The sequence below is a fragment of the Acomys russatus genome, chromosome 20 (genome assembly GCF_903995435.1).
Source record: "Acomys russatus chromosome 20, mAcoRus1.1, whole genome shotgun sequence".
In the NCBI taxonomy this organism is placed as follows: domain Eukaryota; kingdom Metazoa; phylum Chordata; class Mammalia; order Rodentia; family Muridae; genus Acomys; species Acomys russatus.
In genome coordinates, this window is record NC_067156.1 from 47,153,024 (window position 1) to 47,178,350 (window position 25,327).

General features: G+C 47.7%; 1 protein-coding gene across 1 annotated transcript; it reads right to left on the reverse strand.

Annotated features, from left to right (window-relative positions):
• Positions 1 to 353: 353 nt before the first annotated feature.
• Myoz3 (myozenin 3) lies at positions 354 to 22,934 on the reverse strand. The gene is made up of 7 exons (XM_051163272.1): positions 22,619 to 22,934; positions 20,932 to 20,993; positions 6,746 to 6,900; positions 4,918 to 4,971; positions 4,691 to 4,826; positions 4,318 to 4,483; positions 354 to 610 (listed from the first exon to the last, which is right to left on the reverse strand). Exons 2-7 carry the CDS (start codon positions 20,990 to 20,992, stop codon positions 442 to 444), a joined length of 741 nt encoding a protein of 246 aa, XP_051019229.1. The 5' UTR covers position 20,993; positions 22,619 to 22,934; the 3' UTR covers positions 354 to 441.
• Between the last annotated feature and the right edge of the window lie 2,393 nt (positions 22,935 to 25,327).

Here is a 25,327-nt window from a genome sequence, read left to right on the forward strand (position 1 = left end):
CTTACACAGGCCACCTGAGTACTTGATACTAGCACCTCCTATCACAGGCAAACCTGAGGCTGTGAGCCTGAGGCAGGTCCCAAATCCACACTAGAGTCAACGCTTGATGCACGTCTGCGTTGAGGACTAATGAACTCAGTGGCCTTTGAACTGCTATATCTAATAATGTCCAGTGTGTGAAAGCCCTTCATAAACTGAAGTCGCCCTCACCCACTCACTTTGTAATCCTAGCATCTGGGAAGCTGAGACAAGGCCAGCCTGGGCTACATATTAAGTTCCAGGCCAATTTAGGCTACAGGGTGAGATCCTGTCTCAGTAAGGGGCAAAAGGGGAAAAAAAAAAAATGTGGTGGGAGAGGAAAGAAAGAAAAGCAAGAAGAATCAAGACAAAAATGATGTTCCTTGAGTCTCAAGCCCAGGGAATTGTAGCTTCAAGCTAAAGCTACAGATCCTCAGACTCAGGGAGCTTCCGGACCCAGCCCCGAGCAACCCTGTTGAAACAGGGTCTGAGGCGGAGAAGTTCCAAGCCACTGAAGGGCTCTGGGACAAAAGGGGTTCCTGTTTGGAAAATGGTCTCTCCCGCGTGGGGTCCTCCAAATGGCACAGGGGTCCTGGAAAAGAGAAATGGGAAAGGTAGGCTGTTTTCTGTTTGTTTGTTTGTTTGTTTGTTTGCTTTTGGTTTTGTTTTGTGGTGGTGGTGGTGGTTTTGGTTTTTCAAGACAGGGTTTCTCTGTGTAGCCTTGGGTGTCCTGGACTTGCTTTGTAGCCTGGGCTGGCCTCGAACTCACAGTGATCCACCTGCCTCTGCCTCCCAACTGCTGGGATTAAAGGTGTGCGCTACCACTGCCCGGCAAGGTGGGCTGTTTGATAGAGGGGTAACAGATATGCCCATGTGTGGTCTCCCCCAGCCTCCCCTGAAGCCTCAGTTTCCCCTTCTAGGTAGCAAAGATCTATACTTTCATTTACTGGTCTCCTTAGCTCTGCCTTGTCCAAACCTGTTCCCCGTTGAAATAAAAGGGAAGTTTCTACTTAGAAGTGACCTGGGCAGTGTCCCAGGCTCCCCTCCAGTCAGTGCTAGAAGAGGACACTGGGAGGTGGATATCTCTTCCCTTTCCTCCCTTCCCCTTAAAACAACATACCTACAACCCAGAGGATATCGAGGGGCACAGAGAATCCCCAAAATGCAAGAGACAAGCAGAGCCTCGCACTTCTCCCCACACCCCGTAAGCCCACCAACGGAAAGAATGCTAACGTTAGAGGTGCCAGGGACAAAGCCTCGCTCATCATCTGCTGCTTTGGTTTGCAGATAAATCAGTGCTTTTACCTCAGAGGAGAAATTAGGATCTTTTTTAACCTGAAAAATGTGTAAGCTGTTGTCACCCAGCAACTCGGTCTCTAAGCATATGGCTGGGGGAGGCCCCCGCACGCTCCTGTGAAGAAGCAGACAGCAGGGGCACTAAGAAGCCAGAGCACACAGCAAGGCAAGGGAAACAGAATCATATGCAAGAGGGTGATGGGTTTCAAAATCACAAAGTTGAGTGGAAAAGACAAGCTACAAAAGGAAACAAAGTATTTCCCGCACACACACAGCAATGCCACACCCGCTCTTACATGCAGCTGCCAGAACCAAGGTTCTAAGATCATAGAGCAGTCCTGGCAACCTCGTTAACCACTGCACGGGAAACAGGGATCGGAGAGTGGCCCACAAAGAGCCGCTGTCTTTACTTCAGGGCCACGTCCACTCTGGATTCTTCCAGATGTCCCTGCCTCTGCCTATGCTCTGGCTACACCCATAATATTTTCTCCTCCACCATACCTAGGAACAGCCATGCTACATTCCTTTCCTTTTTGTATTTCTAATTTTTCACTCACAGTGTACCAAACCTGGGATCAGCCATTTTCTTTTTATTTCTTTTTTTCATTCACAGTTGGATAATACTTTTTTAAATTAAATATTTTTTAATTAAATGCTTTAAAAAATTTTTTTTTATTTTAGCCAAGTGTGGTGGCACACGCCTTTAATCTCAGCACTCAGGAGGCAGAGATAGGTGGATCACTGTGAGTTCGAAGCCAGCCTGGTATACAAAGTGAGTCCAGAACAGCCAAGGCTACACAGAGAAACCCTGTCTCCAAAAATCAAAAACCAAAGCCAAAACCAAACAAAAAAAAATATTTTTAATTTGTTCACTTTATATCCCAATTGTAGCCACCTCCCTCATCACCTCCCAATCCCACCCCGTACCCCCCACCCCCACCTTCATACCCTCTTCCTCCTTCCTCTAGTCCTCAAAAAGGGGAGTCCTCCTCCCCTAACGTTTGACCTCAGCTTATGCAGTGTCCTCTGTACTACCTGAACCTCTTTCTCTGTGGCCTGGCAAGGCCATTCCTGCTAGGGTGGAAGTAAACAGCATTAGGAGGCCCAAATCCATGTCGGAAGTGGTCCCTACTCCCCATATTATGAGGCCCACAAGAAGACTGTGCTGCCTATCTACTGCATGTGAGCAGGGAGGGGGTCTAGGTCCTCACCATGCATGGTCTTTGGTTGGTGCTATATATGCTTTTTAAGCCTTTTGCTGGGAGGAAGCAGTGCTGGTGATGGAACATGGGGCCTCATGTATCCTAGGCAATTGATGGATTCCCCCAGATGTACTCACAGTCCTTTTACTTTAAGAAATTCAGAAAGCGTTGGGGACCAGTGGGAGAGGGGTTTGCCTCTGGGTGGAGCTGCAAACCTTAACCAAGGCCTAGGATCCTGCTAGGATCCTATCCTAGCTACACCCTGCAGGAACAGACTGGCCAGTGGCTGAGCCCAGGGAGGCTCTCAGCTATGACTGGGAAGTCCAGCGTCTTGTCTGGGCCCCGCTTGTCCAGAGAGAGCTATTCCTCCTCTGCTACCTCAGCTGCTCCTTCTGTCCCAGAAGAGGCCTCCCTAGGACCCTCCTGCTGCTAGGAGTGTATACCTCAGCTGCCATTCTGAGACACTGGAGTGGGAAATGCCTCCAAGTCAGCCAGCTGCCAAGACTGAGCCCGCTGTGGAGTTGACTAAATGGCCAGGCAGTGGGTGAGGACCTAGGAGGGCCAACAAATCAGCCTGGTGGAGAACGTAAGGCTCTCACAGAGACGCTTCTGCTTGGTCCTTCCTGTCAAAGCTTCTTACCCAGTCAGCTGTTTAAGGCAGCCAAGTCCCTCTCTACCTGTGTGTCCTCAAGGCTTCCACCCTCCCATCCTCTCTCTTAGTCCTCACACATAGTGTCTGCCTCTTAGACAATCTTTATATGGGGACTCAGCAGCTACCAAGACAGCTGGCTGGCAGCCTCCTCTCCGGACCCTTCACTCACTGTAGCCCACCCCAGAGGAAACGTGTCCAGAAACAGCCCGAGGACAAGGAAGTCGGCTATAGTGGGAACTCTCCAGCTGATGCCCCTCTCCACATGGGCCTCTATCTGGGACGCCTTGTTCTGCTTCCGGGCTTCCAGAGCAGTGTTATCCACTTTTCTTCCCCCATTGCCACATCAGCTTTCCCTCTCATTTTCACCTAAACAGCAGTCGCAGTAGCAGCCCTAGAAGCAGCTTATTATCTGACAGAGACTTTGCCTGGGATTTCTCATGGCATCTCCACAATAGCCTTGTGTACTTGGAAATGCTTCACTGCACAACAATAGAGCTACAGAGAGGTGAAGTTAGTTGTTCAAGACCACACAGCCAAGTCTGGAATCTGCGTTTAAGCCAGCATTAAGGCCATACACTAAGCCAATACAGGCCACTCCTTCAATAGCCCTCATCTCTGGCGTGCTATTTCCTGCTTTCCACAGACTCAACGCCACTTTCCAGGCCTTTTCCATACCACTGGTGAAAGAAAAGGCAGGGTGGGGCTAGAACTGGTGAAATCTGGAGGTGTCTCCTGAGAAGGGCAGGGTTTGCATACCCATCCCAGAGCTGCATAGAGAGCAAGACGACCCAGACTCCCAGGACTTGAAAGCTCAGTCCTGATTCTTTCTCGGGGGTCTATAACTGAGTGTTCATATCCCTGAGCGTGGTCTCTTCCTTCGTGGAATGAGGGCAGTCTGGTCCCTGCAGCAACATGTGATAGAGGTGTGGCACATTCACCTTTTACACACACTAACACGCAGGCGGGTGCACATGTATTGAACACCCAATAGGCTCAAGGCCTGTTCTAGCAAGAGCACATCTACAAAGTGCTGGGGCTGGAACTAGCAAGCAGAAAAGTACGCAGCCCCCACCCCCGCCCCTCCTTTCCCCCCACCTCCGGCCCCCCCTTCCCCCCCACCCCCGTGGGTCCCGCGCAGCCTGGCTTTACTTGTTAAAGTTACGATAGTCGCGGAGGATGGGAGTGTGACTTCTGCTGCCGCCACTCGGGTAGTCTCGGTAGCTGACAAACTCCTGCCACGGACAATGATAGCCTTTGGGGATGGCCGTGTGGTTGAACTTCTCAGGCGGGACGCCTTTCAGTGGTTCTGCATAGCCTGGGGATGGAATGGCGCCGGTGACATCCTTACTATCACCCACACTGCCACCTCGTGGACCAGAAAGTCGAAGGCTGGGGAGAGCAATCAGGAGAGCGGAGATAGGGGTAGAGTGCCTGACGGGAGGGCAGCCTCCCGATTCCAGGGCTGAGGGAAGTCCGCTGCGGCTCTTGGATAGGTATCCCAGGATGCAGGGCAGCCGCTCACCTGGCGCCAAGGCACTTGGACTACGGACCGATTCAGCCCTAGCTGATCCCGGCTGGGCAATCTCGGGGTCCCCAGGTGACCCCTGGAACGCGTGGATTTCCGAGAGGTGGTTCTGCTCCGCTGGGCCATTGGGAACCTGAGCATAGGAGTGGGCGCTCAGAGGGAGATGGCCAGCAGCCAGGTCCCTTCCCGCTGCTGTCCCTGGGGAAAGCCCCGCCCCCCCTCACCTTCCCCAGAGCCTCTTTGCCGGCCACTTTTCCTCGGGCACTTCCCGCCAAGATCTGTAGGCAAATAAAAGGGCAGAGATGCTCAACAGAGCAAAAGACCAGAATTTCATCACCACCACCTAAAGGATGGGGAGAGGGAATGGTGGAGGGGGAGCCTGGGGATGTAAGTTGATGCTTCATTGCGATGAGGCAGTGCTTGGCTTGCCATGGAGTTACCTCATTGCTACTGTAAGCTCTAAGTCAGAATAAGACACTTTGTTGTTTTGTTTTGTTTCCTTTTTTGAGACAGGGTTTCTCTTGTAGCCTTGGCTGTCCTGCACTCACGTTGTAGACCAGGCTGTCCTCGAACTCACAGAGATCCACCTGCCCCTGCCTCTGGAGTGCTGGGATTAAAGGAATGCACCACCACTCTGGGTAACACATTTCTTGAGCCTCGGTGCCCTCCTGGGGGCGCTGTGGAGAGTGGTAATGGTGCGATAATTGTATGTATGACAATGGCGACATCCCATTTCATACATGTGGGACCCTTAGGAAGCCCTGTCTCAGGCACCTGGCAAAGAAAGCCATTTGCGTGCTCTCTCCTACCCACCCTTCCCCACTCCAGTAAGGTCCAGAAGTTGAGTGGTAAAGAAAAAAATATCCCTGACCTTATTGGTATTTTCCAAAATTACCTGCCACCTGCAAAACATTCTTTTGAGGCAGTATCACTTATGTAGCCCAGGCTGGTTTTGAACTTGCTCTGTAGCTAAGAACAACCTTGAAACCCCATCCCCCTGCTTCCACCTCCCAGATGATAGGATTACAAATGCCTAGCCAGGTGTGGTGGTGCACGCTTTTAATCCTAGCCCTCGGGAAGCAGAGGCAGACCGATGTGAGTTCAAGGCCAGCCTGGTCTACAAAGTGAGTCCAGGATAGTCAAGGCTACACAGACAAACCCTGTCTCAAAAACAAAAACAAAAAAACAAGTATGTGGCACCAACCTGTTTTTGTGTGTTGCTGAGGATGGAACCCAGGGCTTCTTGCAAGCTAGGCAAGCACTCAACCAACTGAGTGTCCTCTTCTCCATGCCTCCTATTCTTTTTGGTTTGGTTTGCTTTTTGAGACAGGGTTTCTCTGTGTGTAGCCTTGGCTGTCCTGGACTCGCTTTATAGACCAGGCTGGTCTCTGCCTCCTGAGTGCTGGGATTAAAGGCATGCACGGCCAGCCTACGCCTCTATTCTTCTTTTTTTAATTAATTAATTTATTTATTATTTATACAATGTTCTGCCTGCATGTATGCCTAGATGCCAGACGAAGGCACCAGATCATGCCATAGATGGTTATGCGCCACCATGTGGTTGCTGGGTATTGAACTCAGGACCTTTAGAAGAACAGCCAGTGCTCTTACCCTCTGAGCCATCTCTCCAGCCCCTACGCCTCTATTCTTAACTTTGTCTGCCAACCAATGCTTCAATGGCGTAGTTTTCAACCTGTAGCTCGCAACCCCTTTTGCAACTCTGTCTTCAAAAAATATTTACTTTGTGATTCATACCGATGGCAAAATTACCGTTATGAAGTATCAACAAAAACAATTAAAGGGTCACAGCACTGGGAAGGTTGGGAGCGACTGTACTTATGGCATTTTCCTTTCTACATTTCCTACCTAAGACCAAAGTGAAGTCTGACCTGTGTCTGACATGAGGTAAATAGCCGAACGCATCGTCTAGTGAGGGCACCAAAGGGGCACCCCACTCCACCCACGATCCCCAGAGATCATCACTGGCTCTAGGCTAATCCCTGACTCCCTCCTGGTCTTGGTTTCCCCAAGAGCACGTGATGGCTTACTCACACCCTGCAAGCTTTCTGAAAGCTCAAAGGTAAACTTCTGCACCCGGCGCTGCCTCTTCTGAAAGAGGAGGGATCCCCGGTTGTTGCGCAGAGATAGCTCCTCCATCATCAGGTCCTGAGGCACACTCAGCTTCTTCCCCAGATCCAGCGAAGGCACTGTGGGAGAGGTCAGACAGCACACGCTTACCACATCGCCTCGAGGCACTCCCGGCACTGCTTCCGGGGCACCCCCAAGCCTCAAGCTTGCCTTGATGCAATAGGCATCGTCATTCGCTGGAGTCTGAGGGCCAGAAGGACACCTCAGAGATTGGAGCGCCCCTGCTCAGTGATGTCGAATATAGTTTCAGATGTTCTTCGTTAGTTATACTTACTCTGAATTTCCTTTGCACCTCTTTGCCTGTATTAGTTGGTAGTGAGACCGGATTAGACTCTTTCTTTTTTTTTTTTTTTTTTTTTAATTTTTATTTTTTATGGTTTTTCGAGACAGCTTTGGCTGTCCTGGACTCTTGTAGACCAGGCTAGCCTTGAACTCACAGATCTGCCTGCCTCTGCTTCCTGGGTGCTTGGATAACAGGCGTGCACCACCACATCCGGTTCCAGATACTTTGTTTTTGTTGTTGTGGTTCATGCCTTTAATCCTGGCGCTGGAGAGGTAGATTTTTGTGAGTTTTAGGCCACCCTGGTCTACAAAGTAAGTACAGGACAGCCAGGGCTATTACACAGAAAAACCCTGTCTTGCAAAACCAAAATCAAAAAACAAAAACAAAAATAGTAAGAGAAAAGGGAAGACTTCTGACCAGATCCACTGTGAGGGTAGAACAGCCATTCACCAAGAGCCGGGAGACAAGGAAGGGGATTGTGAAAGGGAAGATGAGTTTGTTTTTAGAAGTGTTCTTTAATTTTCACTTGTTTTTATTTATTTTTGGTTTTTGAGAGGGTCTCATGTAGCCCAGGCTAGCCTCAAACTTACTTCCTCCCTCCATCTTTTGAGTGCTGGCATTACAGATATATAACAGCAAACCAAGCTTTGTCTTTTTTTTAAAAAAAACTATTTAATTTTATTTTATGTGAATTGGTATGCAGTTACAGACAGTTGTGAGCTGCCATGTGGGTGCTGGGAATTGAACTCAGGTCCTTTGGAAGAAAAGACAGTGCTCTTAACCACTGAGCTATCTCTCCAGCCCTTTTTTTTTTTTTTTTTTGAGACAGGGTTTCTCTGTGTAGCTTTGGCTGTCCTGGACTCACTTTGGAAACCAGGCTGGCCTCGAACTCACAGCGCTTCACCAGCCTCTGCCTCCTGAGTTCTGGGATTAAAGGTGTGCGCCACCACGCCTGGCTTCAAACTTTGTCTTTTTAATTTTAAAAATTATCTTTTAACATTATTAAAACATAGATATCCAAGAAAGTTATAAAGCACAGATATTAGGAAAAAAGAAAAATGCTATTATCTACCGTCTAGAGATGTCACCTCTAATGGATATCTCCTCCCATCTTTTTAATCACTATATATGTACATAGAAGTTGCATGAGACTTATCAAAGAGTTCCTCCAGCTGAATACATTTTGGCTGTTTGGCTGTTTTTGTTTGTTTTAGGATTTTGTTTTGTTTTTGTCAATCTGACACAAAACAGGATCATCTGGGAAGAGGGAACCTCAACTGAAAAATGTCCCACATCAGATTAGCCTGTAAGCAAGTCCATGAGACATTTTCTTGTTTGATGTGAAGTCATTACCACTCTGCTTCCCCTCCCTTAATGGTGCAGTCACCTAGGATCAGACTGGTAGCCTGAGAGGAAAATCAAGACAGGCTTCATTGAGGAGCTCATTTAATTAGAGGGAACAAAGGCTACTTAAACCTTTGGGGAGTAGGTGGAGGCTTTTGGGGTGAGTGCACATCATTGGCTGGAGCCAAGGTGCTGGGAATGCCTTATTTGCATGAACAGGAATTCCTGGTGCCTGTTGGACTTGACCTTATAAGGGGAGAGGAAGTTTAACCTGTAACCTATGTGATGGGTGGCAGAGGTGGGGGCTGAAAGGCCACATGTACTAGGACATACAGGCCCAGAGGAGGGAGGAAGGAGTCCTATGCTTGCCGTCTCAGGACAAGATTTTCAGAGTTTTGACCTCACTCTTGTTCCAGGCCAGCTCCTCAGTCTCACAGCTCCTTGGCCCCACAATGTGGGGAGGGTCCAGCCCACTACAGGCAAGTGGTCCTGGGCGGTAGGTATAACAAAGCAGTCTGAGCAAATCAGTAAGCCTCCATGTTCACACTCTGATTTCCCTCTGTGATGGACTGAGATCCCAAATAAATCCCACCCCACCCCCCCGCAACCTCACCCCCAGTTATTGTAGGTTAGGGTGTCTTTATTACAGCAGTAGAAAGTAAACTAAGACATTTTTGCTTTGCCTAAGTTAGTCTCAGTCGGTTTTGTTGCTGTGACAAAACACCATGACCAAAAAGCAAGTTGGGGAGGAAAGTGTTTATTTGGCTTACACTTTCAGATCATAGTCCACCTCTGCAGGAAGTCAGGACAGGAACTCAAGCAGGCCTGGAACCTGGAGGCAGGAGCTGATGCAGAGGCCACGGAGGGATACTGCTTACCGGCTTATTTTCCCATGGGTTGCTCAACCTGCTTTCTTATAGAACCCAGAACCACCAGTCCAGGGATGGCACCATCTACCAGAGGCTGGGCCCTCCCCTGAAGTGGAAGTTTCTGGTTTCTTTAAAAACTCAGTTGTGTCAAGTAATGCTTTGCTGGAAGCTGTCTTATGCAAAGGGTGTGGTTTTTGCCAGCTGCAAAAACACCCTTGTGTGGACTCTGCAAATAAAAATAGAAGCTCACAGACTATGAGAAAGCGTTTGCATTGCTATGCCTTACAACCATTTACATCTCTTAGCTGGTCTTCACTTCACAGAGAACTTCTCAAAGTACACAGGCTGAGTGTGGCTGATGCTGCCTTGCAGTTTCTGCTGGACCGTGCAGCTATTGGAGTGGACTGCTGATATCTTGACAATGCAGAGTGGAATCGCCCCCAAAGAGCTACGTCTAAAAAGGTCCGATCCTCCACCCGTATTAACCTTCATTCTCTCCGACCTGTGGTCAGTGAGTTGTTTGTATGGGACGTAGAAGCATTTAATAACCCAAATAAAGTAGGTTTTTGAAAAGTCTAAGCCCACCCCACCCCCCCACTGATCACTAATTGAGAAAATGCCTTACAGCTGGATCTCATGGAGGTTTTTTCTCAACTGAGGCTCCTTCCTCTCTGATTATTCTAACTTGTGTCAAGTGGACGCACAAAACCAGCCAGTACAACTGACCTCTCGTCAATTTGACAGGCAAACCCATCACTATTAAGCTACAACCTTTCTTTTCTTATTCATCCCCAAGATCACACATTAAGAACATAGTTAACTTTAAAAGTCCCACAGTCTTTACAGTTTTCAAACACATTAATGTAAAGGGGACCTTCACTCACATTGTAGTTAGCTGTGTCTCTGTATTTAGATTGTTAATTGCTGAACCAGGCACTGAGCTAAATGCTAACAGATTCTGGAATTGTCATTGCTGTTGAGGACTCTGCTGTCTCAGTGTTGTGTAAAAATCACTTCCTAGTTATCTCTTATTGGTTAAATAAAGAGGCTGAAGAGCCTTTGACTGGGCAGAGGAGGCAGTAGGCAGGACTTCTGTTCCCAATCTGGGGGTCTGAGGTAGAGAGAAGGAGAGGGACCAGGGCTGGGCCATGAGGAGGAACTGTGAGGAACAACAGGCCATGAGGACAAAGACAGAGCAGGAGCAGCTGGGGCAAAACTAGATGGCAGGTAGCATGGAGCAAGTGTCAGGAAGTAGCCAGGCTAGCATAGACGGCTTAGAATATGTCTATATCTGCCCAGTTATGGTGCTTGAAGCTTATTAATAAATGTAACAGCTCTCCATCTCATTGAAAGCTAGAGCGGACGTAGAAGAAAAAAACATTAATTACATACAACACATTAAAATTTCAATCCTGGGCTGGAGAGACGGCTCAGCAGTTAAAAGCACTGGCTGCTCTTCCGGAGGTCCTGAGTTCAATTCCCAGCAACCACATGGTGGCTCACAACCATCTATAAGGAGATCTGGTGCCCTCTTCTGGAGTGCAGGTATATACACAGGCAAAAGCACTGTATACAGCTGGGCATGGTGGCACACACCTTTAATCCTGGCACTCGGGAGGCAGAGGCAGGTGGATTGCTGTGAGTTTGAGGCCACCCTGGTCTACAAAGTGAGTCCAGGACAGCCAAGACTACACATAGAGAGACCCTGTCTCGAAAAACCAAACCAAAACAAAACAAAACAAAAAAACCACTGTATACATAATAAATTAATAAATCTAAAATAAAATAAATATTCAATCCCTTTAAAATATTCCAATTTCTGTAAAATAGAGAATCTCTTTGAAAAATTCAAGGTCTTTCAACTATGGACACCTACAAAAATCAAAATTGATTAAATACTTTCTTCAAAAAGGAAGAGCTAGGGCATAACCACAATGTGAACCAAGCAAAACTAAACTCCAGCGGTATAAATAACTAAATATCCAATGTCTGGGAGCCACACATGATCTTCTGGGTCTTGGGTCACTTCTCCAGCTCTGCCCTCTGTAGTGGACAGCTTGTTTTCTAAGCTCCTGCTGCCTCCACTCCACTCCACTGCTGCTGCTGTTCTTGGTGGTCGTCCTATGGTAGTGGCATCTCCAAAATCACTGGGGTCCCTTGCTGCAACTGTCTGCATTTTTGTCAATAGCCTGTCATAGGCTCCCTTCCTGGTGCCGAGCCTCAACTTCTTTGCATGACCCCTCCCTTTAGTCCTGGGCCTTCAACTGCCACTGAGGCTGCACCTTCACCGGTGGCCTCTCCCAGCCTCTCCCAGTGCCAAGTGTCAGCTGCTCTCCATAACCCCTCCATGCCTTCAAAACCAGTACCACATAGATGACTCTTACATATTACCAAGTCTGGCTGCCTCTGGAACATAGCTTTTCTCTGTGTTCTCAGGAAACAACTTCCCAGATTTCATCTCAGTGAAACTGCACTCTCTCTCTTTCTCCTCCTCCTCCTCCTCCTCTTCCTCCTCCTCCTCCTTCAAGTATAGCCTTGGCTATCCTGGAACTGGCTCTGTAGACCAGGCTGGCCTCGAACTTACAATGATCTGCCGGCCCCTGCCTCCCAAGTGCTGGGGTCAAAGGCGTGCACCACCACCTCCTGGCTTACTGGTCTCTTCTTAATCACTACTGACTTCTTAGCTCCAGCTGACCAGCATCAATTGCCCCAGTAATGCAAAGGTTTCACTTTAGTAGTTCTGGGATCTTGTTAATCACAGCTGATTCTTCAGCCCCAGCTAACCAGAACCACAGAATCTCAAATTGAAATAGCAAATAGCAAGAGTCTTTAACATCCCCTCTGAAATTTTACAAGCCAGGCCTCCATCTTCTGCACTGCTCTCAACATTCTTATCTTCCATGCTCCTACAGAACATTCCACTGAGGTCTCAAACCCGTGGGTTCTTCTATCCCAAAATTCCAAGTCCTTCCACGATTCTACCCAAAACCTCATCAGGTCTCTCACAGCAGTACCCCACTACATTGGTACCTTGGTATCAATTTGTCTTAGGGTTTCTGCTGTTTTGATGAAACACCATGACCAAAGCCAGTTGGGGAGGAAAGGGTTTGTTTGGCTTACACTTCCAGATTATAGTCCATTATTGGAGGAAGTCAGGACAGAAACTCAAGCAGGGCAGGAACCTGGAGGCAGGAGCTGATGCAGAGGCCGTGGAGGGTGCTGCTTACTGGCTGGCTTCCTATGCTTTGCTCAGCCTGGATTTTATAGAACCCAGGACCACCAGGCCGGGGATTATTGGGGGCCATGCAAGAGGAACAATAAACAACTTTAGAACTCATCGAATTCGCCAACTGGTTAGCACAGTCACAAGGAGTTTGCCTCAGAGAGGTGGAGCCCCAAGGATTCTGTGGACTTCATACTGTTATAGAGCAGCGCTTGTTGCCTTTTGAGGTCAAGGAACAGGCACGATGGCAGCCCTACTGGTACCAGCTGACATGCCTCTTTCTTGCTAAAGCTGCCTGGTGATCAACGTGATGATTAATTTTTCTGTACCCATTTTCATACTCAGCTTCCTGATTTTGTTTTGTTTTGTTTTTTGAGACAAGGTTTCTGTGTGTAGTCTTGAATATCCTAGACTCACTTTTGTAGACCAGGCTGGCCTCGAACTCACAGTGATCCCCTGCCTCTGCCTCCCAAGTGCTGGGATTAAAGGCATGAACCACCATGGCCGGCCCTCTTGATATGATTTAATAAATAAATGTTAATGAGTAGATGTGCTTCCTGAGGATTTAAAGTAGAAATGACTGGTTCCTTTTTTATAACAGAGTTTATAGTTGTGATTCCTTTGGGGTTTTTATTATTCTTTTAGGATTTTTATTATTTTTAAGATAAGTAATAGAATAATTGATCCTTTGTTTTTGGTGTTTTTTTTTTAACGATCTATTTATTTATTAATATGTATACAGTGCTCTACCTGCAGGTACAGCTGTGCACCAGAAGTGGGCACCAGATCTCATTATAGAAGTTTGTGAGCCATCTTGTGGTTGCTGGGAATTGAACTCTGGACCACTGAAAGAGCAGTCAGTGCTCTTAACCTCTGAGCCATCTCTCCAGTCCTGGTCCTTTCTTTGTAACCACAAATCACAGCCTGCCAGTAGAAGAAACTGGCTGAGAAAACACCTTGCAGGCTTACACTTTGTTAATCTATAACAAGTTGCTTAGTGAGAAATGTACGTGGGTTCTTGGGAATAATTTGTGTTTCACATTTGTTTTACACCCATAATACATAAAACATTTGAACATGTGAGGGTATTGGGGCACATGTTTTTCTATGTATATTCATTTGCAATCACTCACTTAAAGAAAAAATAGATTGCAACCACATTTTGTACTGCTTGAACAATTTTGCCAGAATACATAAGCTGTGGGGGAAAAAATAAAATTGTTGGAGCTTGCTTGTTGGAGTTTGCTCCATCCATCAAGTGTGTGTGTGTGTGTGTGTGTGTGTATCTTTCCCCTCTTTTTCGCCAGTCCCCAAAGAGTTTCTTACTGGCCACAGAGAGTACTTCAACAGCCCCAGTGAAAACTTTTCTCCCTCAGAGAAAAGTCCGCTGAGTGATCAATCACTAATTCCACACCCCACCTCAGTTTATCCTTACCTGTGGAAGCTGGTCTTTGACTAGGGATGGCACCACCCACCGTGGGATGTTTCGTTGTTGTTGTTTTGGTTTGGTTTTGGTTTTTCTAGACAGGATTTCTCTGTGTAGCCTTGGCTATCCAGGAGTTTGCTCTGTAGACCAAGCTGGTCTGGAACTCAGATCTGCCTACCTCTGCCTCTCAGGTGCTGGGATTAAAGGCGTGCGCCACCGTCGCCTGGCTGAAATTGACATTTTTTATACTCAGTTCCTTGGAGCGATTCCCCTGGCATAGTCAGCAGGATTTCAGCAGACCAGCAGTTCCACCAAAGTTGCTGCTGGAACCTGCAACAGCAGCCAGAACCCAGAGCAACAGCCAGAGCCTAGAGCCTTGAAGTGTTCGCTGGAGCAGTTCTCTCTAGGAGCATCTCAAAGTGGAGCAATAAACAGCCAAACAATACCAAGACCCAAAAAGACGCCACCTCCTGTTTTGGGCTCATATACACATCTCCTCTCAGAGTCTGTATAAGATGTGTTTCAGCTGGCAAAAACCAAGCCCCCCACCCCACGAGGTGGTTCATCTTCTAGTGAAAAAACATCACCTGATCTCTCACAAAACCATGTGTACATCCACTACATTTAACCAACAAAGGAAGCCTCCTGGAAGAGTGATGACATTCTAAAGATGATGGTGGGAGAGGGTTCTATCCGGGCACCTCATCTAACATTACCAGTCTTCAGTATCTTATACAAGGTAGGGATGTCATTTACTGGAGGAGCACTTGCCCAGTATGTGCACGACCCCATGGCCAATTTTTTCCAGCACAGGAATATATAGTATTGTATGTATACATTACAATAAAAATCACAAACAATAAAATCAAACACAATGCCTCCTGTGTCAGGTGGATAAATGACATGTTAAGCTGGGAGGCTAGACGAGGTCAAGGAGAAAGCAAAACAGAGACAGAGCCAATGAACTTAGGCAAATTTAAGCAGTGGAAAAAAGGTCCCTGGAAACCTAGGGGAACCAGCAAGGAATAAATACAGAGAAAGGGCACCTGAAAGCCCAAGGAATCAAATTCTACTGTGTTTGATGTGTCAAACCATATGAGACCTGAACATTGGCCATCAGAGTTACCAAGCTGGGGTCGGCGGTAATCTCCACTAAAGCAGTGTCCATAGAGGATTTGGCTGTGAAAGTGTGACTGGAGAGGGCTCAAGAGAGAACCCACAGTGGAGCAAAGGGGCAACGAGCCAGAAACAGGGTGTAGGGTGTTCTCAGTGCAGCTGTGCAGCTGCCTAGCTTCTTCAAGCAAGAAAAGGAGATGGAAAGAAGGAAGGGAGGGAGGGAGGAAAGAAGGAAGGACGGGAGGAAGGAAGGAAGGAAGGAAGGAGAAAGAAAAGAAGAGGAGTTGTTTCAGGTTAAATGATATTTTAGAAACATCACAACCAAATAAGAAGCATGTGCCTCGCTTTGGTCCTGGTTAAAACTACAAACGGGGTCTGGAGAGATGGCCCAGCTTTTAAGTGCACCAGCTGCTCTTACAGAGGACTCAGGTTCAATTCCCAGTACCCTCAAGGCAGTTCACTATTATCTAATTCCAGTTCACCAGGTAGAGAATGCTCAACACCCTCTTCTGGCTACTCCAAGAACTGCATGGATGTGGTACACGCATGCATGCACGCGCGTGCGCACACACACACACACACACACACACACACACACACACACACACACACAGAGAAGCAAGAACACCCACCCATACACATAAAATACAAATAAACAAATCTTTTAGAAATTGTCTTATGAGGCAGAGTTTCTCTGTATAGCCTTAGCTGTCCTACAACTCACTTTGTAGACCAGGCTGGCCTCCAACTCGGAGATCTGCCTTCCTCTGCTTCCTAAGTGCTGGGATGACAGGTGTGTGCCACCACTGCCCAGTTTAAAAACTTTAAAAACTATTAAATGTAAGAAATCTGAACATAGACTAGTTCTTAGATGGCCCTAAATAAGTGCTGCTGATTCTGTCCCATGTGCTAACGTTTTTGTGACAAGTGGAGAATGTTACTTTACTTCCTCTGGGTTGTAGACACTGGGGATGGGGAGGTGACATGCTCTGTAGAGAAAAGTCTCATGCTCTTCTGCATTGATTTGGGGACCAATAATAAAGGAGGGCTATGGGACTTGTATTCTACTTCCATTTGTATTTGAAAATTTGGAAAGTAAAAATGTTAGAAAGAAGAGTATGGACTCCTGCTCTGGCAGGCCTTGGCTGCAGGCAGCTCTGGAATCAGGAAGGAGGGGCTTCTCAGGAAGAGCGTGGACAACACCTGGTAATGCAACAGAGGGAGCCTGCGATGAGGAAGGCGAGTGTCTGAGGCCCAGCTGCAGAACTGGACCCCATGGGCCCGAGCACAGCTATTGGGAATCTCACGGTCAGGACAGCTGAGCACAGGCTGGCTCAGGAGCAAGAAAATGGATTGGACGTGGCAGAGGGGCCTTGCAGGTGTGCTGTGTTAGCCTCTTTGCTTTTCTCCTTGTGATAGGAAGGAAGGCCAACGGCTCAGACGAAGATGTGGAACGAGGTAGTTGAAACTTGCAACTCACAGCATGGGAGCGTGCACAGACTGCAAAGAGGCGTATGCAGGCACTAGTGGCACAGGACAGCTACAGTGCTACCAACTACTTTATTTAAAGGAATTTTTGTTGTTGTTTGTTTGTTTCTGGAGACAAAGTTTCTCTGTGTAGCCTTGACCGCTCTGGACTCATTTTGTACACCAGGCTGACCTTGAACTCACAGTGACCCACCTACCTCTGCCTCCTTGAGTGCTGGGATTAAAGGTGTGTGCCACCATGACTGGCTTGTAATTCTTTTTTGTTGTTGTTGTGTTGTTTTGTTTGGTTTGGTTATTTGGTTGGGTTGGGTTGGTTTTTCAAGACAGGGTTTCTCTGTGTAGCCTTGGCTATCCTAGACTCACTTTGTAGACCAGGCTGGCCTTGAACTCATAGCAATCCCCCTGCCTCTGCCTCCCAAATGCTGGGATTAAAGGCGTGTGCCACCATGCCCACCTAGCTTGTAATTCTTAACAGACACTAAGTAAGATGGGCAAGTTTATTAGTCATTCTGTCAACAAATATTTGAAAACAAGGAATGTGTGGTACACACTTGTAGTTCCAGCACCTAAGAATCAAGTGGATGAGGGGTTCGAAATTATTCTTGGCTACATCGCAAGTTCGAGGACAGAGGGCTACAGGCAACCTTGCTGCAAAAGAACACACTGGAACTTCAGCCTCAACAAAAGCTCCAGATATCTCAGGAACACTTTCTACATTCTAGGAACATAAAGGAATCAGCTCTAGGTTAAAGGGTGGACGCTTTCTGAGAAGTGTGTCTCCTGCCATTCCATTTACATATTATAAGTACACTTAGGCTTGGACATGAATTTAAGACTTCATAGAGTCACCCAAATATTAGCACGGACTGTGGGGCACAGGCTAGAAACTGTATAAGGTGTTTATTGTCGCTTTTTCTCTTTTGAAAAGTTGATTTATTTGTTGTGTATGTGTGTGGTGTACCTATGCGTGGTACATCCATGTGAGGGTACGAGGGTGAATGCCCATGAAGAAGCCAGAGGAAGACGTCCAGTATTTACCTCAGAAATCCCATGGACCCTTCTGTCTCTGCCCCCAGTGCTGGGGTTACAGGCACCTGCGGCCATGCTCAGTGATTTTTTTTTACATGGGTGGTAGGGGTTGGGACTCAGGTCTCCACGCTTGCATGTCAAGTGCTTTTAATCCTCTGAGTCACACACACCACCACCACCACCACCCCCCACCCCACCCCCGCCCCTATTGTCCCTGTCAACAAAGAGGAGTCAGTCTGAATTTAAACTACAGCTAAGCTACATCCTTAGTCAGCCCTCTGCACACTCAGCCTCATCTTTCAAGGGCCCCACCAGAGGCAAGCTTTGGGATGGCCATCATGAATTTGGTTGGGTAAATGTGACATGGCCCACACAATGATATGCTAAGGAAAAGCAGGTGGAGGGGACGCAGCAAGATAAATCATCCCAAGATGGAGAGAGACCTGCAGTGTGCTGCTAGGTGAAAAGGAAAGCCAGCTGGAGAACATGATCCATGTGCATGCATTCATAGAAAATTGCTGAGCAGAGGCTGGAGAGATGGCTCAGCGATTAAGAGCACTGGCTGCTCTTCCAGAGGTTGTGGGTTCAAGTCCCAGCACCCACATGGCAGCTCACAACTGTCTGTAACTCCTGCTCCACAGTTTCTGACTCCTTCACACATGCAGGCAATACAGCAATGTACATAAAATAAAAATAAAACTTTTTTAAAATGCTGAGCCAACAAATTCACACCAATATGCTAACAGTGGCTAACACATTCAAACTGCTGCATTATGAAGAACTTTCAAAGCCCTTTGTGTGTATTGTTTGAATTTTTCAAAAACAATTGTTTTGTATATAGGCATTTGGCCTGAGTGTATGTCTGTGCACCACATGCACACAACATCCACAGAGGCCAGAAGAGAGTGTCAGGCCCCCTAGAACTGAAGCTACAAACAATTGTGAGCCCCCATGTGGATTCTGGGAACTGAATCTGGATGAACAGCCAGTGCTCGTAGACACTGAGCCATCTCTCTGGACACTTGTCTGAATTTTAACTGGATATGTTATTTACAAAACCACAATAGAAGCAGCAGATCTGGAGACCAACAGCCAAAGCCCAGCTTTGCTCCCTACCCATCATGACCCCCTGGCTCGGCCGAGCCCTCCTTCGGGTCTGTAGAAAGGGGATGATAATATGTAACTTAGAGCTGTTGCGGCTCAGCTGGCTTAATGGATAAAAGTGTCTGACACAGTGTCTAACCCATAGTGCCCAGCAATAATGGTAAGTGCTTCTGATTGTTATTGCTCTTTGTTTTTGTTGTTGTTGTTGTGCTGTTTTGTTGGGTTTGGGGTTTTTTGTTTTGTTTTGTTTTGTTTTTGAGACAGGGTTTTCTTGGCTCTCTTGGAACCCTGTGGATTAGGCTGACTTTAAGAGATTGGAGCATCACCCCACTTGCAGTGCTGGTTTTCTCTCGGCTTTTTGCTTGTGGTTGACAATGTGGTCTGTCTGCTCCCTGCTCTGCCTGCCTGCTACCATGCCTCCCCTTCCATTATGGATTGTCCCTCTGGAACCATGAGGCACAACAAATTTCCTTCTGTAAGTTGCCTTTGTCATAGGTTTTTTTTTTTTTTTTTTTAATCACAACAACAATGTCTTGGTAATACTTACATCTGGTATAAGTTATGCGTGTCAATAACTTGTAATTAGCTACCTGGACAAGAGACATAAAATGTGCTGCATGACTCTTCCAGGCTAAGCATCAATACTTCACAGAGTTTGCATATGTGAGCATACAAAGTCAGGGAGGATATGGGCTGGGCTGGGAGTGTGACTCAGTGGTAGAGTGTTTATGGAACATACATGGGGCCCTGAATGTGATCTTCCACACTCAAAGGCGGGGCGGGGGGGGGGGGGGCAAGGGGAAACACCACAAAAACATGACAACAACAAAAAGGAAAAGACACACAAGATAGGTGAAAAGAATAACGCACAGCCGGGCGTGGTGGCGCACACCTTTAATCCCAGCACTTGGGAGGCAGAGGCAGGAGGATCTCTGTGATTCGAGACCAGCCAGGACAAAGTGAGTCCAGGATAGCTAGGACTACCAGAGAAACCCTGTCTCAAAAATACAAAAACAAAAACAAAACAAACAAACAAACAAAAAAAAAAAAACCCCAAAGCTGGGCTGTGGTGACACACACCTTTAATCCCAGCACTTGGGAGGCAGAGGCAGGCGGATCACTGTGAGTTGGAGGCCAGCCTGGTCTTCAAAGTGAGTCTAGGACAGTCAAGGCTACACAGAGAAACCCTGTCTCCAAAAACCAAAAACCAAAAACCAAACAAAACAAAAAACCCCACAAAAAACAACAACAAAAAGAATAGCCCACATCTAGACACACACACACACATGTTGTATTCTCTAAGATCACTGCCAAGTTTGAGGCCAATCTGAGATCTATGTGACCCTGTCTCAAAAAAAAAAAAAATTAATAATTTCTAAAAATAAAGCCGAAGCCACAAAACATAAGTGTTGAGTCCTTCAGTCTCTAACCAAGACTGAGCACAAAGGGGCTCTGGAGCAAGCATTTATCAGAGTGTCTCTGTTGTCATGTGGATCACTCACCTGGCCGCTTATCCAAAAGCTGTGGGCCCCACCCCAACTACCGCACCAAACCGTAGTCCCAGCAGCTGATGGGGTGGATCTGGATTTTAATTGGCAACACAGAGCCACTGAGGTCATACAAAAGCTTAAAACTCCCAACTTAGTTGGATTAATTTTTAGAATATTTGAAGTGCTCTAATACATTCCATGATTATAACAGGAGACCTTATAAAGAGGCCTTATAAAGTTGCCAAGAATAGATTTTAGGTGATTTGTCCATAAAATTAACCCACATTTTAGTAAAGTGGTTTGAATCCAGCTGAGCCACCTTCCCTCTAGTCTCCTCACACTCTGCCACACACACACACTCCTATACCCAGAAATGGGGCTGGGCTAGCTGTCCTGCCCCAAGGCCTAAGTGAGACCCACAGTTGAGTTGAATCTGTGTACAATCCTCAGGGTTCAGTTTGGTCTGGACTGAGGACCAGAAACAGTGTGGTCTTGGAACCAAGGTCCATTCTCGGGTCCTCAGCTGTAGTGAAGACAGGATAAGTTCCTACAAAATCACCTCAGAAAGTATCCCAGCCCAGGGGTGTACTCCACAAACATGTCTAGGGCTGATATGAAACTCCAGATTGCTCGCCAGGCCTGGGGCCAGCAGGCCTGAACTGCCACACATTCAGATTAAGATGCGTTTTCAGAACGAAGAGTGTTGAATCCACCTTACCTGGTTCACCAAGGTCCCCCGTGACAGCCATCACTGGCTCCTTCTGCTCCTTGGGAATCATCCTGTGGAGAAGAAACTTCTACAAATAGACCAGCAGGACCTCCTCTCTTCCCCAGATCCCCTCTAAATCCTTGCCACCCAGCCACAACCCTGAGCTGACGACACAAGCAAAGGGCCTTTGAGATCTCTATATGAAAGAGAAGGCTATGGGCCATGGAGGCCATTCGAGTCAGAGGCCAGTCTGCTGGGAAGTCACTCTTTTTAAGAGCCTCTCTCTAGGGTCTATCCCCTGGCGCTTTGGAATGAGGAAGGTGGGACCCCAGGCAAAATTGTCACCTGCTCACCTAACAGCTTTAATTGGAGGCTGCAAGAGGTTGGGGATCATGAATCAGGCCAGGGATACCCTGGGGTCTCCACATTGGTACTTGGTCCTGAAGCTAGTCCAATCAGATGAGCAAAACCATCATCACATCCTTCCCTGTCTCTCCATCTTCAGGCTACTTCCATGGCACCAGAGCTATCTCAGGTGAGCATCTCTATAACCACTCAATTCTACCAGCTCCATCTCATCAGTACCCTTTGTTAACATTCCCCTTTTGGGGGCTGGAGAGATGGTTCAGAGGTTAAGAAGACTGGCTATTCTTCCAAAGGTCCTGAGTTCAATTCCGAGCAACCACATGGTAGCTCACAACCATCTATAATGAGATCTGGTGCTCTCTTCTGTACACATGCAGGCAAAATACTGTATAAATAATAAATAAATATTCTTTAAACATTCCCCTTTTGGGAATCTGGCCCCTGCCCACCAGTCTTACCTCAGTTCCCAGCAGCACCACAAGCCACCCAGCCCTCAGCTGTCCCTACCTGCCATCTCTTCTCTTACTCTTCTTCCATCCCTCTCTTTCATTTCTTAGTGCTTTCCAGGAATCTTAAAGCACATTGACAAACACTCGCCCCAGAGAACCTGTGTGAGTTCCACGCCCACTTTTCCTAACGTGGCTCAGAAAAGGGAACCCAAACTTGAGTTCCTCATCCTCGCCTGCCCCTGTCTGTGCCCCTTCCTCAGCTTTTGGGTCTTTCCATACTCCATCTGTGTCCTCATACCCAACAGGACCCTTGTGAACACTGACTGATCTGAGTCTCATAGGCTCCCTTGACTTTCTCTGCAAGTATGGACAAGTAATTCACCAGCTCTGTGCCTCAGTTTCCCCCTTGTAATTTAACAGTGTTGGTTGAATGAAACCATATGAATGGGCTTAAGGGCATCCATGGACCTCTAAAGCTGAATGCAAATCTGAGTATGTCTGCACACAGTTGAGGGCTAGGGTCATGAGATAATTGACAAGAGCCAACTGAGATTTATCTGAGTTAGAATGCTATAGTCCTCAGATCTGTACCCAAGTAAACATTCCCAGGATCTGGGAAGGGTCCCTAATCCACAGTCAGGGAGTTGTTTCTCTGTCTGAAGGCTGAGTAGAGCCAGCACCTACCTATTCCTCACCTTTAACCCCTGCCTTCCCACTTGATGCCCAGAACCCTGGAACTTACAGTTCCTTTCCTCCTAATGCAGACCCTAGGCCTCTGTGAGGCCCAGACTCCCCAGATCCCCTGCAAGGCCCTGGAAATCACCGTATCCCCCTCTACCCATTCCACCTAGCTCCCAAAGATGAAAGGATGATGTCTGTACCTGGTGGGGCCACAGTAGGTGGGACGAAATGCCACTCTCAAGATTAACACCTCGGTCGGGGAGCTGGAGGTGTGTGGTCAGTGTCTATTGCAGTAGCGGTCAGCGATCAGTGAGCAGGGTGTGCCCTACAGCCAGTGCTGGTTTCAGCTGACAAGAATCATTCTTGTCTTGTCCGTGGGCCACAGCCTTATTTCGGGCTGCAACAGGAGCTGGGGCCAGATGCTAAAAGCACTGGGCTCTGGGGAAGACAGGTGCCCCGGCAGCAGGCCCTTGCAAACAGAAGGGCTTGCACCCCCTGGCCACACACGCATTCACATTAGAACTCTTCAGTCACCTGGGAATGCTGGGGATTGGCTGCGGTCGCTGAGGCTTGGTAACTGTTATATCCCTGGTGTCTAGAGTAATGTCTAATAGAAATTCGACGGATGTTTGCTGGATGAATGAAGCATGGATGGATGAAGGAATAAATGGATGAGTTGTTCCCCAATATCTTTTCTTGGATTTTTTCTCTTTCTTCCTCCTTCTTTTCATGTCTCTTTCTCTCTCTCTCTCTATCTCTCTCTCTCTCTTGTCCACCTTCCCTCCCTTTTTCCTTCTCTCCCTCCCTGCTTTTTTTTTCATATTCTCTGAGCCTCTATCCATGGACTAAAACCAAATATGCCAAGACTCTATCTTCAAGGAGTTCAGCTAGCTCAGACTCCAAGCAGTAAGACAGTTTCCTGCTGTAGCTTGAGCTTGCTCTGAGAGTGCTCGGGGAACATAGTGCCAGCTCAGCCTAGAGCCTGGAAAGGCCTCCCAGAGGAGGAGGTGTTGGCACTGGATCTTGGAGGATGCAGGACTTACGGAAGCTCACCAGGCAGAGGGGCCAGGGACCCTGCAGGCAGAGGGCAGATCTCTTGCAAAGACTGTGGAGGGTTGGCAAGTACGGCCTGAGCTTGGGGGCTGAGGGTCATGCTGCAAGCTGCGGCCAGATTTTCAAAAGGAAATTGTGTTACAAAGGGCTGAGGAGGAGATTAAGGCAGTGGAGTGTGGTGATCAGATGGACATCTTCCAGAAACAGACAGATCTGCTGTACACATACAAGATTAAAGGGGGCCAGACTAGAGGCAGGGAGATTGTGTTGTAGCCAAGAGAGAAGTGGGGGTGGCTGGCTTAGGGCAGAGACAAAGAGGGTAGAGAGGAGGGGGGGGTTGTTGGGGAGCACTTGGATGATGCCCTCATCTTGGAGAGGGTCTGGGAATGGGAGGGGAGGGAAGGGAAGGGAATGGGAGGGGAGGGAAGGGAAGGGAATGGGAGGGGAGGGAAGGGAAGGGAAGGGGAAGGGAGGACAGGGGAGGGAAGGGAAGGGAAGGGAAGGGAAGGGAAGGGAAGGGAAGGGAAGGGAGGAGCAGGCAGGGGTGGGTCAGATCTCATTTCATCTTTGATGAATTAGCTTGAGATAATGAACACTAGGCAAGAGGTAAGGTAACAAAGCAGGCAGGCAGACACTGACTGTACTCCAGCAGAAATTATGATCTATTAGAGGCACACAGTCAAACCCCGGGAAGGGTGGGGAAAGCCAGGGCTCCCTGGATCCAGGGTGGCACGCACCTGAGTCCATCAATGTAGATGATCCCACTGAGCTTTTCTGACACCCATGTGGGGCAGCATCCTAGGCTTTGCCCTAAACTCAGCTTTCTGCCCCTCAGGCTCCTCCGCCCAGTCTCTGCTGGGCCTGAATCTAGAATAGTCGTTTTCAACCTTCCTAATGCTGTGACCCTTTAATACAGTTCCTCATGTTCTGGTGACCCCCACCCATAAAATTATTTTTGTTTCTACTACTGTAATTTTGCTACCATTATGAATCATACATATCTGTGTTTTCTGATGGTCTTAGGTGACCCTTGGGAAAAGGTTGTTTGACACCCCTCCCAAAGGGGTCACAACCCACAAGTTGAGAAACACTGATCTAGAGAGTAGGTCTAAAAGATGTCTTCACCTAGAAGTGAAAACACAGTCACTCTGGGCCAAGGCTGGCCCCTGAAGAGAATAGGACCCCTGATGACCCTGGTCTCACTGTAGTTGCCTGAACTCACATGAAACTTCACATCCTGGGATCCTAATTTCAGTGAGAAAGTAGCATCAGAACTCTGACCCAGCTTGGCCCTACCCACTCCAGCATCAGCACCTTATAGTGGTACTACTCTGAGACACTACTTAGGTTAACTCTCCTATCACTCAGATGGGGACGATGAGACATGGGGAAGGACTGGCTTATTCAGATCCACCATGCTAATCAATGGCAGAACCTGGGCTTCATTCCAAGGACTTCTATAGTCCCAAGTTTTCCCATCTGTTCCTATGACTGTTTATTTCCAAGCTCCAACACCATGTATCTCAGATATTCTATGGACTGATGTATGCTTGGGAAGGGGGGGCGGGGGGGAAGGCTTCCTGAAAGGAAAACAAAAAAACAAAACCACAGGAGGCAGAAGAATGCAGAAAGCATTTATTACTCTGAATTCTACAAGAGGCATGAGGCAGGATGCAGGCAAGCTCTAGTGGGTTTAGAGGAAACCAGAAGGAGGAAGGCAGTCACTGTGACAACCACAGACTTTCTCAAACCTGCCTCCTGCTGGTTCTCTGAGGAAATGCAGGTAGAACCTGATCTACGCCACAGCATCAGCTAGATGTGTAATAGGGTCTCTTCTCTAGGCGGCATCCCTAGCC